General features: G+C 44.5%; 1 protein-coding gene across 4 annotated transcripts in view; it reads right to left on the bottom strand.

Moving 5' to 3' along the window:
- STK39 (serine/threonine kinase 39) overlaps window positions 1-12,732 on the bottom strand; it is a 114,207-nt gene that overhangs the window by 61,681 nt on the left and 39,794 nt on the right. For all 4 annotated transcript variants that reach the window (XR_009558334.1, XR_009558335.1, XM_035133106.2 and 1 more), the window contains exons 2-5: window positions 5,267-5,379; window positions 4,442-4,550; window positions 3,374-3,515; window positions 2,283-2,338 (exon numbers count right to left, since the gene is read on the bottom strand). Coding sequence is in view for 2 of the 4 variants with exons in the window: in XM_035133106.2 (XP_034988997.1) it covers window positions 2,283-2,338; window positions 3,374-3,515; window positions 4,442-4,550; window positions 5,267-5,379 (420 nt within the window). In the remaining 2 variants the exon portion in view is untranslated. The remainder of the gene's footprint in view (window positions 1-2,282; window positions 2,339-3,373; window positions 3,516-4,441; window positions 4,551-5,266; window positions 5,380-12,732) is intronic.

The following is a 12,732-nucleotide window of genomic DNA, read 5'->3' on the forward strand; positions in this document are numbered from 1 at the left end:
TCGATCGTTCGGGAGCTTCAAAAGCTTTCTCCAGCCCGAACAGCACAGCAACTGATGCCAACTGACATCAGCACACTTACGGATCCACAGGGTTTCCGCAGTTGCGTAACAGAACTCAGCATTTGGCTAATCTACTTTTATTTACATATAAACACACACGGAGCACTGCAACATGGCTCCCTCTCTCTCTAGCATCAGACACCAAAGAGAAAGAACAAAGGACAATAGTCCCACTTTAGGAAACATAGCAACACAAACATCCTGTTTTCATCACATCCGACTCTGCGGAATGTAAACATACACTTTCATGTGATAGACAACAATCCCATGAATGCAAACACGGGGAATGAATCTTTAACAGTTACATGGAAAAAGGAAAAAAATATGTTAGGCAGACCTTGTTTTATTTCGGCCAGTAGGTGTTAGAATTAAGAGCATGTGGATAGCTCTTTACTATTATTATTTTATGCAGGCATCCCCAAACTTGGCCCTCCAGATGTTTGGGGACTACAACTCCCATCACCCCAGCTAACAGGACCAGTGATCAGGGATGATGGGAATTGTAGTCCAAAACATCTGGAGGGCCGAGTTTGGGGGTGCCTGATTTAATGCCTAGTATTCTGGAAATCTAGTATCGTGGGAATATAGGAGATCTAAAGGGGAAACACATGTCTGCCTGAGCTATGGCAAATGACTGCTGTCATGGACAATACTTTGACTCGGTACCACTGCCTCTGTATCTGCCATCTCTGTCCTATGAACTAATCTCACAAACTGACAGCTCACGCCAGCCAGAGAGAAGCGGCACGAAAAAGGTATCTCCTAAACCACGCTCATCAAACCCTTACGCAGAAGCGTGGCTTCTGATTGGCTGCAGGAAGCTCCTGCAGCCAATAAAAAGCTGAGGAAGCCCCGTCAGACGTTCGCAAACCGGAACAATCACTTCGAAGTTTGTGGCATTTGGGAGACAAAACGTCCGAGTTCCGGGACGTTTGGGATCCTTGGTACGACTGTACAACACCCAGGCCCAACAATACCATTTGGATACCATACCGATACCAATGGATAAGTGAAAAAATGGCCCTAAGTTGTTGATCAACACCTGCTGAAGGCCCAGAGCCTGGGGTCGAAATGCTAGCAACAAGATTTCCATTGTTCTGGAGGTGGGGTTTCAGTAGCTTGAAAAAAGCTCTTTATAACTCTGCCTGTCTAGCAAAGTAAAACTATGCAACTACATGAAGAGCATGTTTTTTTGTTTTCTTTTAAAAGTCACGTAACTGTGTTAGTGCAACTGTTAAGACCTAAGCACTGTGCCAAGGTGTAAGCTTAAAGTATACAAAACTGCCCTTACTGCGGAACACTGGTCATGAGATGGTTCAGTGACCACAATGAATTAGCTTCATGAAAATCTTTCATCAAGTAACTACAAAAGAGGTACAAAAATAAAATTTCCACCCTTGTCAATTTATGTCTCCTTGCTATTTTGATAAAAGGCCAAGGAAAAGCTTTTGATTTCCTCCCCGACACCACCACCACCCCCCGAACTTGTTAGAACAATGGACCATAGTTTTTTTAAAAGGGACATCCTTCTGCTTACATAGTAGTTTGTACATAGAAAAATCACTTTACTATCATATATCAGTAAAAAAAAAAACTGTCAATACTACCCAACTATTGTTTGGTCCCACCCATCACCACCACCAAAGATTTTATTAAAGTTTTCACAATACAGTGAAATAATACAAATAAAATTAAAAAAGGAAAGGAAAAAGAAAAGAACTAGAAAAGATAGAGAAGAAAAGAAGAAGCAGAGAAATAACAAACATTGAGGATATCACTAATAATAATTATATTATATCTTCAATCCACATACAAGGAAGTGAGTCATCCCTGCTCTCACCCTGAAGAAGCTTCCCTCCTCCTCAGCCTCACACCCTGAGGAAAACCCACTCTGACCCGTCTTCCACCAAGGTCTCCCTCTTCTATCCATCACCTCTCTGTATGTATCTTAAAAATAAAGTTTTGCAGACGGAAGACGTAGCAATGGCTTGCCTAAGGGTTTCTAAGTAGAGTCATGTCAGAGTTGCAAGGATTAAACCGCACAACCCACAAAAACATTTTCTAAGCATATAGTGGGTGCTTCAGCCTATGGCTTGTCATCAATGAACACCAGGCTCTTCAACCTGGTAACATTTTTAAAAGGTTAAAACTTCAATTGGATCTCCTAGCGCATTTCAGATTCTCCATACACATTTTGAAGCTTTGATGATAATGATTATTACCTGCTATTTGTACCGAGCCATCTTCCCCCAGAAGAATATTACCAGCTTTTAAATCCCTATAAAAATGGATGAATAGGAGTCATTTCAGTTCAAGTAAACGAGAATATGATCACACTCGACGGAATTTTTTTTGTTGAGAAACATGCCACAGGATAAATTAAAAGCTACTCAAAACGCAGTGATTATATGATCTTCTCGTTAATACTGAAATTGCCACTTTCAAAACGAGACTGCGAAAAATGGGTATTATTCCACGCACTTGAAAGCTTAACTTTTAAATCACATGCCGAGCTGGAAGTCTCTGCAGTGCTGCAGATCACGGGATATAAAGTTCCCCCCACATCTCAACCGGCTATGCCCTTCAAAATGCTCCCACTCTACTACATAGCAAATAAAGGGTTGGAGCAGGTTGAAGATTCCACCATCAACCATCCCATTTAATTTCTTTAGATGAGGTGACATAGGAAGAGAACCCAAGTGGAAACCAGGAAGCATCAGTACTCCCAGCCACAGATGTTTTGCTTCCTTCTCTGTTCCTCTCAGCATCAAATTCTGGGCACCAATCAGAAAGGAGGAGGCAAAATTCAGTGTTGTGGTCTGAAACCTGTGGTTCGACAAGGCACCCTCCTGCCTGGACTTCTGGTATATGACAAAGACTTTCTTGCTCTAGCTTGCATTTTAGGGTAGTGTTTTTTGTTTGTCTTGTTTCATGGCAAAAAAAATTATTGCCATGGTTTATATATGGTTTGTTTTTACATATACTGCTTAGAAATGCTAACAATTAAGGGGTACAGAGGTACCTTGACTTACGAATTTAATCCGTTCCGAACAGACCTTCGTAAGTCGAAGCCAATGGGGGGGGGGAATAAAAAAAATTCACAAGTCGAAAAAATCCTATCTAAAAATTCGTAAGTCGAAAAAAATTCTATCTAAACCGCATCCAAAATGGCGGACGGAACTCTGTTTGTAACTCAAAACATTCGCAAGTCAAGTCATTCGTAAGTCAAGGTACCACTGTATGTAAATGCCATTTTAGAAAATCGTGGAAGAGAAATTGTACTAATACACACGGGGCGTTAGCTTTTTTTTACCTGTGAATCTGTCCGTTCCTGTGTAGATAATCTAAGCCTTCCAAAACCTCTTTAAGAATTGTTGCTATTATTGATTCTTCAAGCACTCCACTCTTGTGCTCTCCTCTGTTGACCACATACTTTATTATGTCCAGCATGGAGCCTAGATTTTATACGTGTACATATAATGGAATAAAAAGAGAAATATTCTTTTTAGGAAATCTTCTTGCAATTCAAGATTAATGGTGTATACTTTAGCATTTCGTTTTCAACTCAACCCTGACATACATACAAAGACCTCCAATAAGTAGAGCTTTGCTGAATGTTACCCCATTAACATTTCTGGTATAGAGGTTGTGCTTTCAGGTGAGCCAAATGCTTTCTTCAGTTCCAAACACAAATATGGGCATATGCCACCACAAGCCTTAAAAACTAGGGCCCTCTCTCTTCCTTGGGAGTGATCTGAGCCAAATGATATCCTGAGTAGGAGATTATGACATTAATAAGGGGTTTAGCACTGCCTTCACTCTGGAGCAGGGAACACTTCTGCCTCGTTTTCTCAGGACTCGTTCCCCAAAATGTGTTGTTTTTCACAAATGAAAAAACCTCTCTCTCTCTCTCTCTCTCACACACACACACACACACACACACACACCCTCTTACAGGTCAGTGTAGCAACATGCAGCCTATTTCTAAAGAAAACTATTTGCTTAGCTTTAAAAATTTATACCACACATACCAAATTGTTAGTGTTGTTGTGGATTTATTGAACATTTTATGATAATGAACTATGCTACTATAAAAGCAGCCTTGAAGCGGAGGAAAAAACAGAAGGAGATAAAGAATTTCAACACTCTATTTAGGTCAGTGTTTTCCAAACTTAGGTCTCTAGCTGGTTTTGGACTACAATTCCCATCATCCCTGACTGCTGGTTTTGCTAGCTAGGTATGATGGGGGTTGTAGTCCAGAAACAGGTGGAGACCCAAGTTTGGGAAACAATGATTTAGGCGCTCACGATCACAGATTTGATTAGCTAAAGTTAATCTCAATATCTCACTGCATCAATTTAGATAAACTACAGAGACTTACCTCCACTTAGCAGTTTCATAACCAACCAGAGTTCATCCTTGACCACAAAAGACGTATAATATGTAACTATGTTGGGATGGTTGCATTGACTCATGGCTTGAATTTCTTTCTATAAGTAACGCAAAATGCAAGTATAGTATTTTGTCAAGGAAACAAAAATGTTCTATAAAATATGTTCCAGCTATTCAAACCCAAGAGAGGCATTATTTTGTAGAGCTAGGGAATTAAAGTTATGTTGCAGAATGGACATCTTTTAAAAACTAGCAACTTTTACTTGCAGCTTTCAGAGTGGAAAAATCAGAGATAGCCAACATCACGCCCTCCAGATGTTGCTGGACCAAAACTCCAGCCATGCTGGACATCCAAAAACATCTGGAAGGCAACTCACTGACTAGCCTTGACTAAGATTATATGGGTGATTGCTGTGTTAGTCATATTTAGAGTAGACCCACTGAAAGTAATGAACTTTACTTAAATTCATTCATTTCAGTGGGTCTACTCTGAATATAACTAACACAGGACATCTCCCTACGTGCACAAATATTATTTGGGAAGGGGGCCAGAAAGCTATAGCCCTCAATTTGAATAAATGTTTGAACCCAAATATGAATTTTGAGACTATGGCCTTTCTTGAATTATAAAAAGACAAAGATGAAACATGCCAACTGGCCATTGGTTCCATTACCTGATTAAAGATCCTGGGTGGGCAGCAACTTTAAGAATTTTTCATTGTTATAAAAATACTAGATTTTCATGAACATCATTCAAACGTTAGGGAGCCTAGTATGTACATGTATACATGTCCTTCAACTCAGTTTAACTTACAAGCAATTCATCCATACTGGTCTGGCATTTTTCCAAGTTGATCCTTTTTATTGCTACGCGTTCTTGCCTGGGTTTGCATAGCGCCGCTTGGACCACAGCTGTAGCACCACTACCTGGGAGAGACAGAAGAAACGAGGTTCAAAAGTTACCTACTGCTGTGGCAAATTTCAAACTGTGGGTTGCAAAAGACTGTGGTTTCAGAGGAGCTTCTCAGGCTCATCCTCCATAAGAGTATCTTGCCAATCATGTCCTCCTTCCCATCACTTGCAATGCAGTCACAAGGGACACTGCATGCAGATTCTTGTACAGTGTCAAGTACTAGGAAACAAGACAAGCAAAAGTTGCCTAAGGGAGCCCAATGGGGAGCTGTTACCCCAACAAAGAGCCAGCTGAGATGGAAGGTTTTCATCCTCTCAGGCTGCTCCTCCTTCCTGGTTATCTGTCGGATCCCTGGGCACACCTGGGGCCTTCCCTGCCTTCTCCCTCCTCCAAAGTAGACACCTGGTGCCAAAGTCCTCTCTGGAAGCCAGGTAAGCAAAGCCTCCACTGGATCTGAACCTGGAAGCCAAAGGGAAATGACCAAGCCAGGTGTGTAGGGCCTTAAGAGGAGCCAAGGAAGGTGTCATTGGGGCTGGGAAACTCGGGCTGCGCGTTGGAAGCTAAAGGCTCTTCACAGGTCCCTAGCGGTTCTAGGGACCTCAGCAGAGCCCCCTCCCTCAGATTAGGTCTTCCCAGAGTTATGGTCAGGCTGGGGTCTAAGAACTCCAGAGCAAGTGTAGCAAATGATAGATACACAAGGACGCAGACTTCCCAGCAGAAACCCAGCCAGATGGGTGGGGTAGAAATGATAAAATTATTGTTATTCCTGGTGTTCTCCTTATATACCAGCTGCCTCTATCCTCTGTGCACCTCCAACCAGGGTGGATTTGATTTAAATCAAATTGATTTAAATCAGGATTTAAATCACTAGTCGGTATAAATTTTCAGAGTATTTTTACAGTTACTGTATAGCAAAAATTACTGATTTGGTTATACGATTAGAAATACATAGACAGATAATTGTGAAATTCCTGTGAGGTTGAATAAGTTAACTGTTTGTATTTGGACTTTTCTGCTGTACTTTATTAGAAGGAGAAAAACAATCATTTCCTTAAGAACAATTTAAACAATTTATTTAACTAAAACAATAACATTATAGCAAATGCATCCATGTTTGTTAACTTATGTGGTTAAAACATTTTTAAAACAAAACAAAACTTAGGCTGAGTTTTAGCACACATGAAAAACTTTAAACAAAGCCTTATTTCCTGATGAATAGCCTTTGGACTATAATGTAACTTAAACAGAAAACTATCTTTAGAAAGATTTTTCCTCCAAAAGCATTTTATTTTCAAAATCCAATTTAAATTTTAAAAAAAATCTGCTTTATTTATTTAAAAAAATCACTGATTTTTATCCACCCTGCCTCCAACTTTTAAGGCATTGGAGGTGGTAACTCAGAACCTTTACAGGCTGAAAATGTACACTACACTGATGTCAACATGGTATTCCTTAAAGCACCCCAGTGACAAGAACAGATATCTGAAAATAATTTATATGAGAGTGTGTTAACACACTTCAGCTGGGAAATTTTCATGCTGATCAAGCTTGGCTGGGTAAGCTTTTAAACCCCCTTAGCTTTCCAGCCACTCTGTGGAAAGAGGGTTTGGTGAACCTAAAATAAGAGGGCTCAGTTTCAAGTTACACAACTCCTGCTTGTCTGATCAGATACGCTGGACTCTCTTGCTGGTGGTTTCAGTGACACCACTACCTACCCAACTGAGACAAAAAGCTTAGGGAATAAAGCCAACCTGGACGGGAAAACGTTTCAGATTTGGGACCATCCGAGGTGACAATTAGGCAAACGAGTTCTTTTGTTTATTTAATAGACGCTAAAGGGCCAATGGGAACATGGACTTTTTGAAACCCTAGACCTTGCGTAAGAAGCTGGCCTGAGTGCAGAAAGATGGAAGCCTTGTGCAAAGGTTGCCAATTGATATTTTGGATGGAACTAAAAATTCAGGACCCAAAGCTAGCAGAACAGTGTGCCCCCCTAGGTTAAATCGTTCGTGGAAGCGAGCATCCTCTATGGCAGGTTCAAGATGAATGGATTCCTTTGAGATGAGCTAGTAATTTGTAGATGCAAAACAGGAATACTTTGCGAGCACTTGAGTATCTTCTGTGAAAAGCATAGTTTTGAAAATCTTCTGCGAAAAGCAAAGTTTTGAAAATAGCATGCAACTCTGTTACCCCTATACGTAAACCTTGCTTGGTTCACGAATCAGAACTTGACGTTTCAGCTAAGACCCCTGTTTTTATTAAAAAGAAAAGAAAAGATTATTTTGCATTTTGCAAATTCAGTGAACACACCACACTTGTGAGATGCCCCAATTGGCCTTCTCAAACACTAGGTTTCATTCTGCCAGCAAAACTGGCATGTCCTAAAACTAACACAACGTGTGCATAAAGAGCCTTTTGTTACTCAGCTTTACAATGGGAATTCAGTTACGTGCCTAATCCAGAATAATAGGGTGCTCTTCCCTCCCATCGGACAACAGAACTGACACAATGCCTCATGACTGGAAGTTATTGTCTCTGTGTTAATTGGTGTTTGCTTAGTTATTTAGAAGGAGGATGTTTTGTATGCAATTTTTGCCCTGCCACGCTTTGAAGACAAAGCTTGTAGCTCAGCATATCCACTCAATTATATTACCAAGATACACAGACAAAACCAACACCACAACGTAGCAACAAGTGGGTTGTACCCTTTTTCACCCTGTGATCTTTTTTGTTTTCTTTTTAAAAAAAACCATTAAAGTGCAAATGGGCAAACAGACTCAAGAGCGCACCCCGCTTCGCATACTGGAGGAAATTTACTGCAGACCCCCAGCTATGAATACCTCGCAGATCCCAGTGCTAACTCCTAACTGCCGAAGTCCCGCTAGTATTAATTTACTTCAATGTAAATTAAACTGCTGGAGCAAAGGCTCCACTGTTGGAGAAAGTACCGTATGCTTCTGAATGCCACTTGCCCAAAGCCACAGGTGAGGAGAGTGCGGCCGCACTCAGCTCCTGCTTGCAGACATCCCATAGGTATCTAATTGGCTGCTGTGAGATGGGTCACTGATGGGTCACTGATCCAGCAGCGCTCTTCTTATGTTCATATTTGCAGGAAAATATTTCTGATGCTAGCATTTTAAATTTGGAAGCGTTAAGACACCAGGATCGTCCTGCTGGCAACACTTGGTCCTCTTAGGGGACAAACATATAACGGGCAAGGATGAAGACTCACAAAAATAAGGATCTCGGCAGAGCAATATGGTCGTACCTTGGATCCCGAACGCCTTGGCACTCGGACGTTTTGGCTCCCTGCAAACCTGGAAGTGAGTGTTCCGGTTTGCGAACCTTCTTTGGAACCCGAACGTCCAACAGGCCTCCGCAGCTTCCGATTGCATGCAGGAAATTCCTGCAGCCAACTGGAAGCTGCACCTTGGTTGTCAAACGGACTTCTGGAACGACCAAGGTACAACTGTACTCACAAAATAAGAGCACACCCCAAAATCAAAAGGGTAGAGGGGCACAGCTATCATTGTAGCGGCAAATGGACCAAGACCATGTAAGTTTGCAACTTGGTGAACCACTGTGTGCAGGTCTCACTGAGGCTATCAAATTTAGGCAAAATACTGCAATCCAGACCTATTGCTGATGAACATCCCTTCCTTATCATTTCGGCTGTGTAATTACAGCTAGGAGAGTGACTCTTGATGATGCAGTGGTGGTGATTCCCTTGCACTTTTGTTTTATTCGGGAAACTTGCATCAATAGTTACTGCTGCCTTGTCTTCAGAGGAGACAGATCTTCCTTGCCTGGCAACACAAATGGATTTCATTCCCTGTCCTCTCGTTTTCTTCCTTTTTCCTAAACAATGGATTACGGGTTAGGCATTAATCCTTAAAAGGGGCACACGCAGGAAGGAATGGAAGCAACTATGTCAAGGGCAGGAATGTAGTACTGGCTGCATTGAGGCAGAGTTACTACTAGTATAACTCAGGGGGACTTAGGTTCTACAGCAGAGCTTTTCCAAACTTCTCATGCTGGTGACACAATTTTTAGACATGAATCATTTCGCAGCACAGTTTTACTAGCAAACCGGAGGTTAAACTAACCGCTTTCCAGCCCCTGGGACGAGCGCAGGAAGCATTCGTGTAACATACCTACACACTATGGCCAAAACATTAACGTGTTGCGACGCACAGTTTGGAAAGCTCTGTTCTACAGGGGAGGGGTGGAGCCAATATTGACCTACCGTAATCTGCAACATCAATATCCCTAAATGAAATACATGAACATTGGTTTATCCCAATATAGTAATTTTTCCTATAGTACATAATCAGACAAAGTAGCAACACAATAGCACACGAGTTTCCTTGCCTTGTTCTTCTAATCCTCATTAATACTCAGAACAGTGGAGGATTTTTGGCTTGGCATTTTGGTGCTACAAAGCCAACCTCGCCAGCTAAAGCTTCCGAAAGGTACAGCCCACTGTCCACTTGTTGAAAACTTGCCACTGGCAATCAAAGCAGACGAAGGCACGGAACCAGTATGTGGCAAGGTTTTCTCCCGTAGTTTTATAAATAACAACCCCACATGCGCACACATACAACTATTTTGTCAGGATGTTAAATATTTTGAACTAATACAGTTGTATATTTAAAAAAAACCTTCACTTTCAATGCAATGAGCCAGTTTAGCTCCAGAAACAAAGAATTGGGAAGTAGTGCCAAAACATGGAAGCAATGCATGGAGAAATAGAATATCTTCACTAAACAGCTTGTGGAAACAGTAACAGCCGTGGCTGCCTGTATTAGGGGGCTTCAGAACACGTTATGTGAGGGACAGGGGATATCGCGAAGTCCCTCCCCTCCTGAGTTCAAGCCCGTCCCCGAGCAAAGGGGAAAGCAGGGAGAGTTCCGATTCCAGTGGGGAAGCAGGAAGTAGTGTCCGAGGCTCAGGCAAGGTAGAGGAGCCAGGGTCCCAGGTGGGACAGGAAGGGGCAAGCAAGGGGGGAAGACCCATCCCTCCAACTCCAGAATTACGCAGGAAGAGGAGGGGCAAGAGGATGGGTCTGCCAAAGCTTTTGTGTTGGAGAAAGACGCGCCAAAAGCCATTAGGAGGTTCTGAAACCGACTGACAACATCGCTCCGTGTAAATAGCAATGACTTGAGCACTGTAAATACGCAGCACCAATAAAAGAATAAAATGCAGAGCTGCGTAGCGTCGTTACTCTGAAGTAGTCCACTCCGGCCACTGTGACAGCAACCTCCTAATCATTTTTGGGCTACTTCGGAGTTGCCGGGATGAGCGTGTCCGAGGCGGAGAAGTGGCGGCAGATCGCTGAGCAAGCCCAGCTAGAACTGCAACAGCTGTCGCTGCAGGCGCAGGGAGAATTGAAGGCAGCTAAAGAGGAGACTAAGAAGGTCCAGGACGACCGGCTACAACTTGCGGAACAGGTGAGAGAGCTCCAGGAAAAAGAGCAGCATTTAAGGGCGGTGGCGGTAGACCTCCAAAACAAGCTGGATGCAGAGAAAAACAAGGCGGGAGGGGCTCCCCAAGTCCAAGTGCTGCCAGGAAGGAGAGCAGGGACCCTTGTAAGCAAGTTCAATGGAGACCCGAAGGAGTTTCAGGGCTTTGAGACTGAGATCGTGTATGCTCTTGAGCTGCACCAGAATGAGTTCCCCGATGATGAGCACAGAGTAGCGTTTATTGTGGAACATCTCACCGGAGCAGCCAGGGAGTGGCTAAGACCATTAATCGCAACCAAGAATCCTTGCATGAAAAATGTCCAACAATTTCTAGAAGGTTTGAGGACGATGTATTCGTCCGATAGTCATTTGGACCAGACTAAGGAGGAACTGCATAATTTACGCCAAGGAAATATGACAGTTCGCGCATATTGGGCGAAATTCACCATGCTGGTGCACAGACTGGGGTGGGTTTTGGATTCGCCTCCCATGCAAGCTGCGTTTTACTTGGGTTTGAGCGAGGAGGTGAAGGATGAACTCTCGAGAGGTCCAAAACCCAGTACTATGGATCAGCTGAGCAAAGCAGCTCTGGCGGTGGGGGTGAGGCAGGAATCCCGGTGGAACGACAAGCAAGCGACGCGCGCAAAGCGGGCTTGGTTCCCACGGTCGCAGGAGAAGCCACTCCCTCAACAACCCTTTCAGGCCACGCCTGGAGCCAGCCAGGACCAGGAGCCCATGCAGATTGATAGCGCGCGCGCGCGGGCTTTTCAAACCCCAGCGGCGCCAAGACGCAAGGAGGGAAGGGGCGGGAATTGCTTTCTCTGCAACTCACCCCAGCATCTCGTCAGAGACTGCCCACATCGCAGGGAGTGGCAAGGAAAGGCGGGAACGGTGGTGCCCTCCCCCACTGACGCAGCACCACAGCAGGGAAACGGGAAAGCCTGGCTGCAGGAGACAAGGGGCAGCAGCCAGGCACAGTCAGCAGACAACAGCCCCAGCCCGCCCACCCGCACAGAGAGGTGCAGAGCCAGCCCACCCCTCCCAGAGCAGGAGTGGTTCTAGAAGTGACGCTAACGCTCCCAAATGGCTATCCCCTGACGGTCCTCGCCTTAATTGACAGTGGGGCGTCCGCCAACTTCTTCTCGAGAAGCTTTGCAGAAGAGCACCAAATCCAGCTTTTGCAGTTGGATTTTCCTCTGCACGTAGCAACCATTGACGGCAGGGAGCTGCTGGGAGGGGCCATCACACATCAAACCCCCCCCATGAGAATGACGGTGGGAAGGCACTCAGAGACACTGGCGTTCAACGTCACCACCATCTCAGACCCCCCCATCGTCTTGGGCATGAGCTGGCTGGCGCGCCACGACCCCTCCATCAGTTGGCACCAGAGGTGCATCACGTTTGGGTCAGACTTTTGTCTGGAACATTGCATGCAGCACCAACCAGGGGAGGGGCCTCCGATAGCCACGGTGGCCACCATGCATATCAAAGGGGGTGAGGCAATACCCAAGCAGTACTGGGACCTGCAGGAGGTCTTCAGCGAAGCGGAGTCCGACCACCTACCCCCGCACAGGCCTTTTGACTGCCAGATCAACCTGGTGCCAGGGGCGACGATACCCCCAGCCAAGCTGTACGCCATGTCAGACCAGGAGCTGGAGGATCTGCGCGCTTTCATCGACAAGAACCTCAAGCGGGGGTTCATAAGGGAAAGCAAGGCAGCAGGGGGCAGCCCGGTCTTCTGGGTGGACAAGAAAGACACGCAACAGCGCCGTCTTGTGGTGGACTTTAGACGGCTGAATTCGGTGACAGAGCCCGTGGCTTTCCCCATGCCCAGAGTGGATGATCTCCTGACAGCGGCACGCAGGGGCAAGATTTTCACCAAGCTGGACCTAAGGGGGGCGTACA

Source organism: Zootoca vivipara, chromosome 1, assembly GCF_963506605.1.
Source record: "Zootoca vivipara chromosome 1, rZooViv1.1, whole genome shotgun sequence".
Taxonomy (NCBI): domain Eukaryota; kingdom Metazoa; phylum Chordata; class Lepidosauria; order Squamata; family Lacertidae; genus Zootoca; species Zootoca vivipara.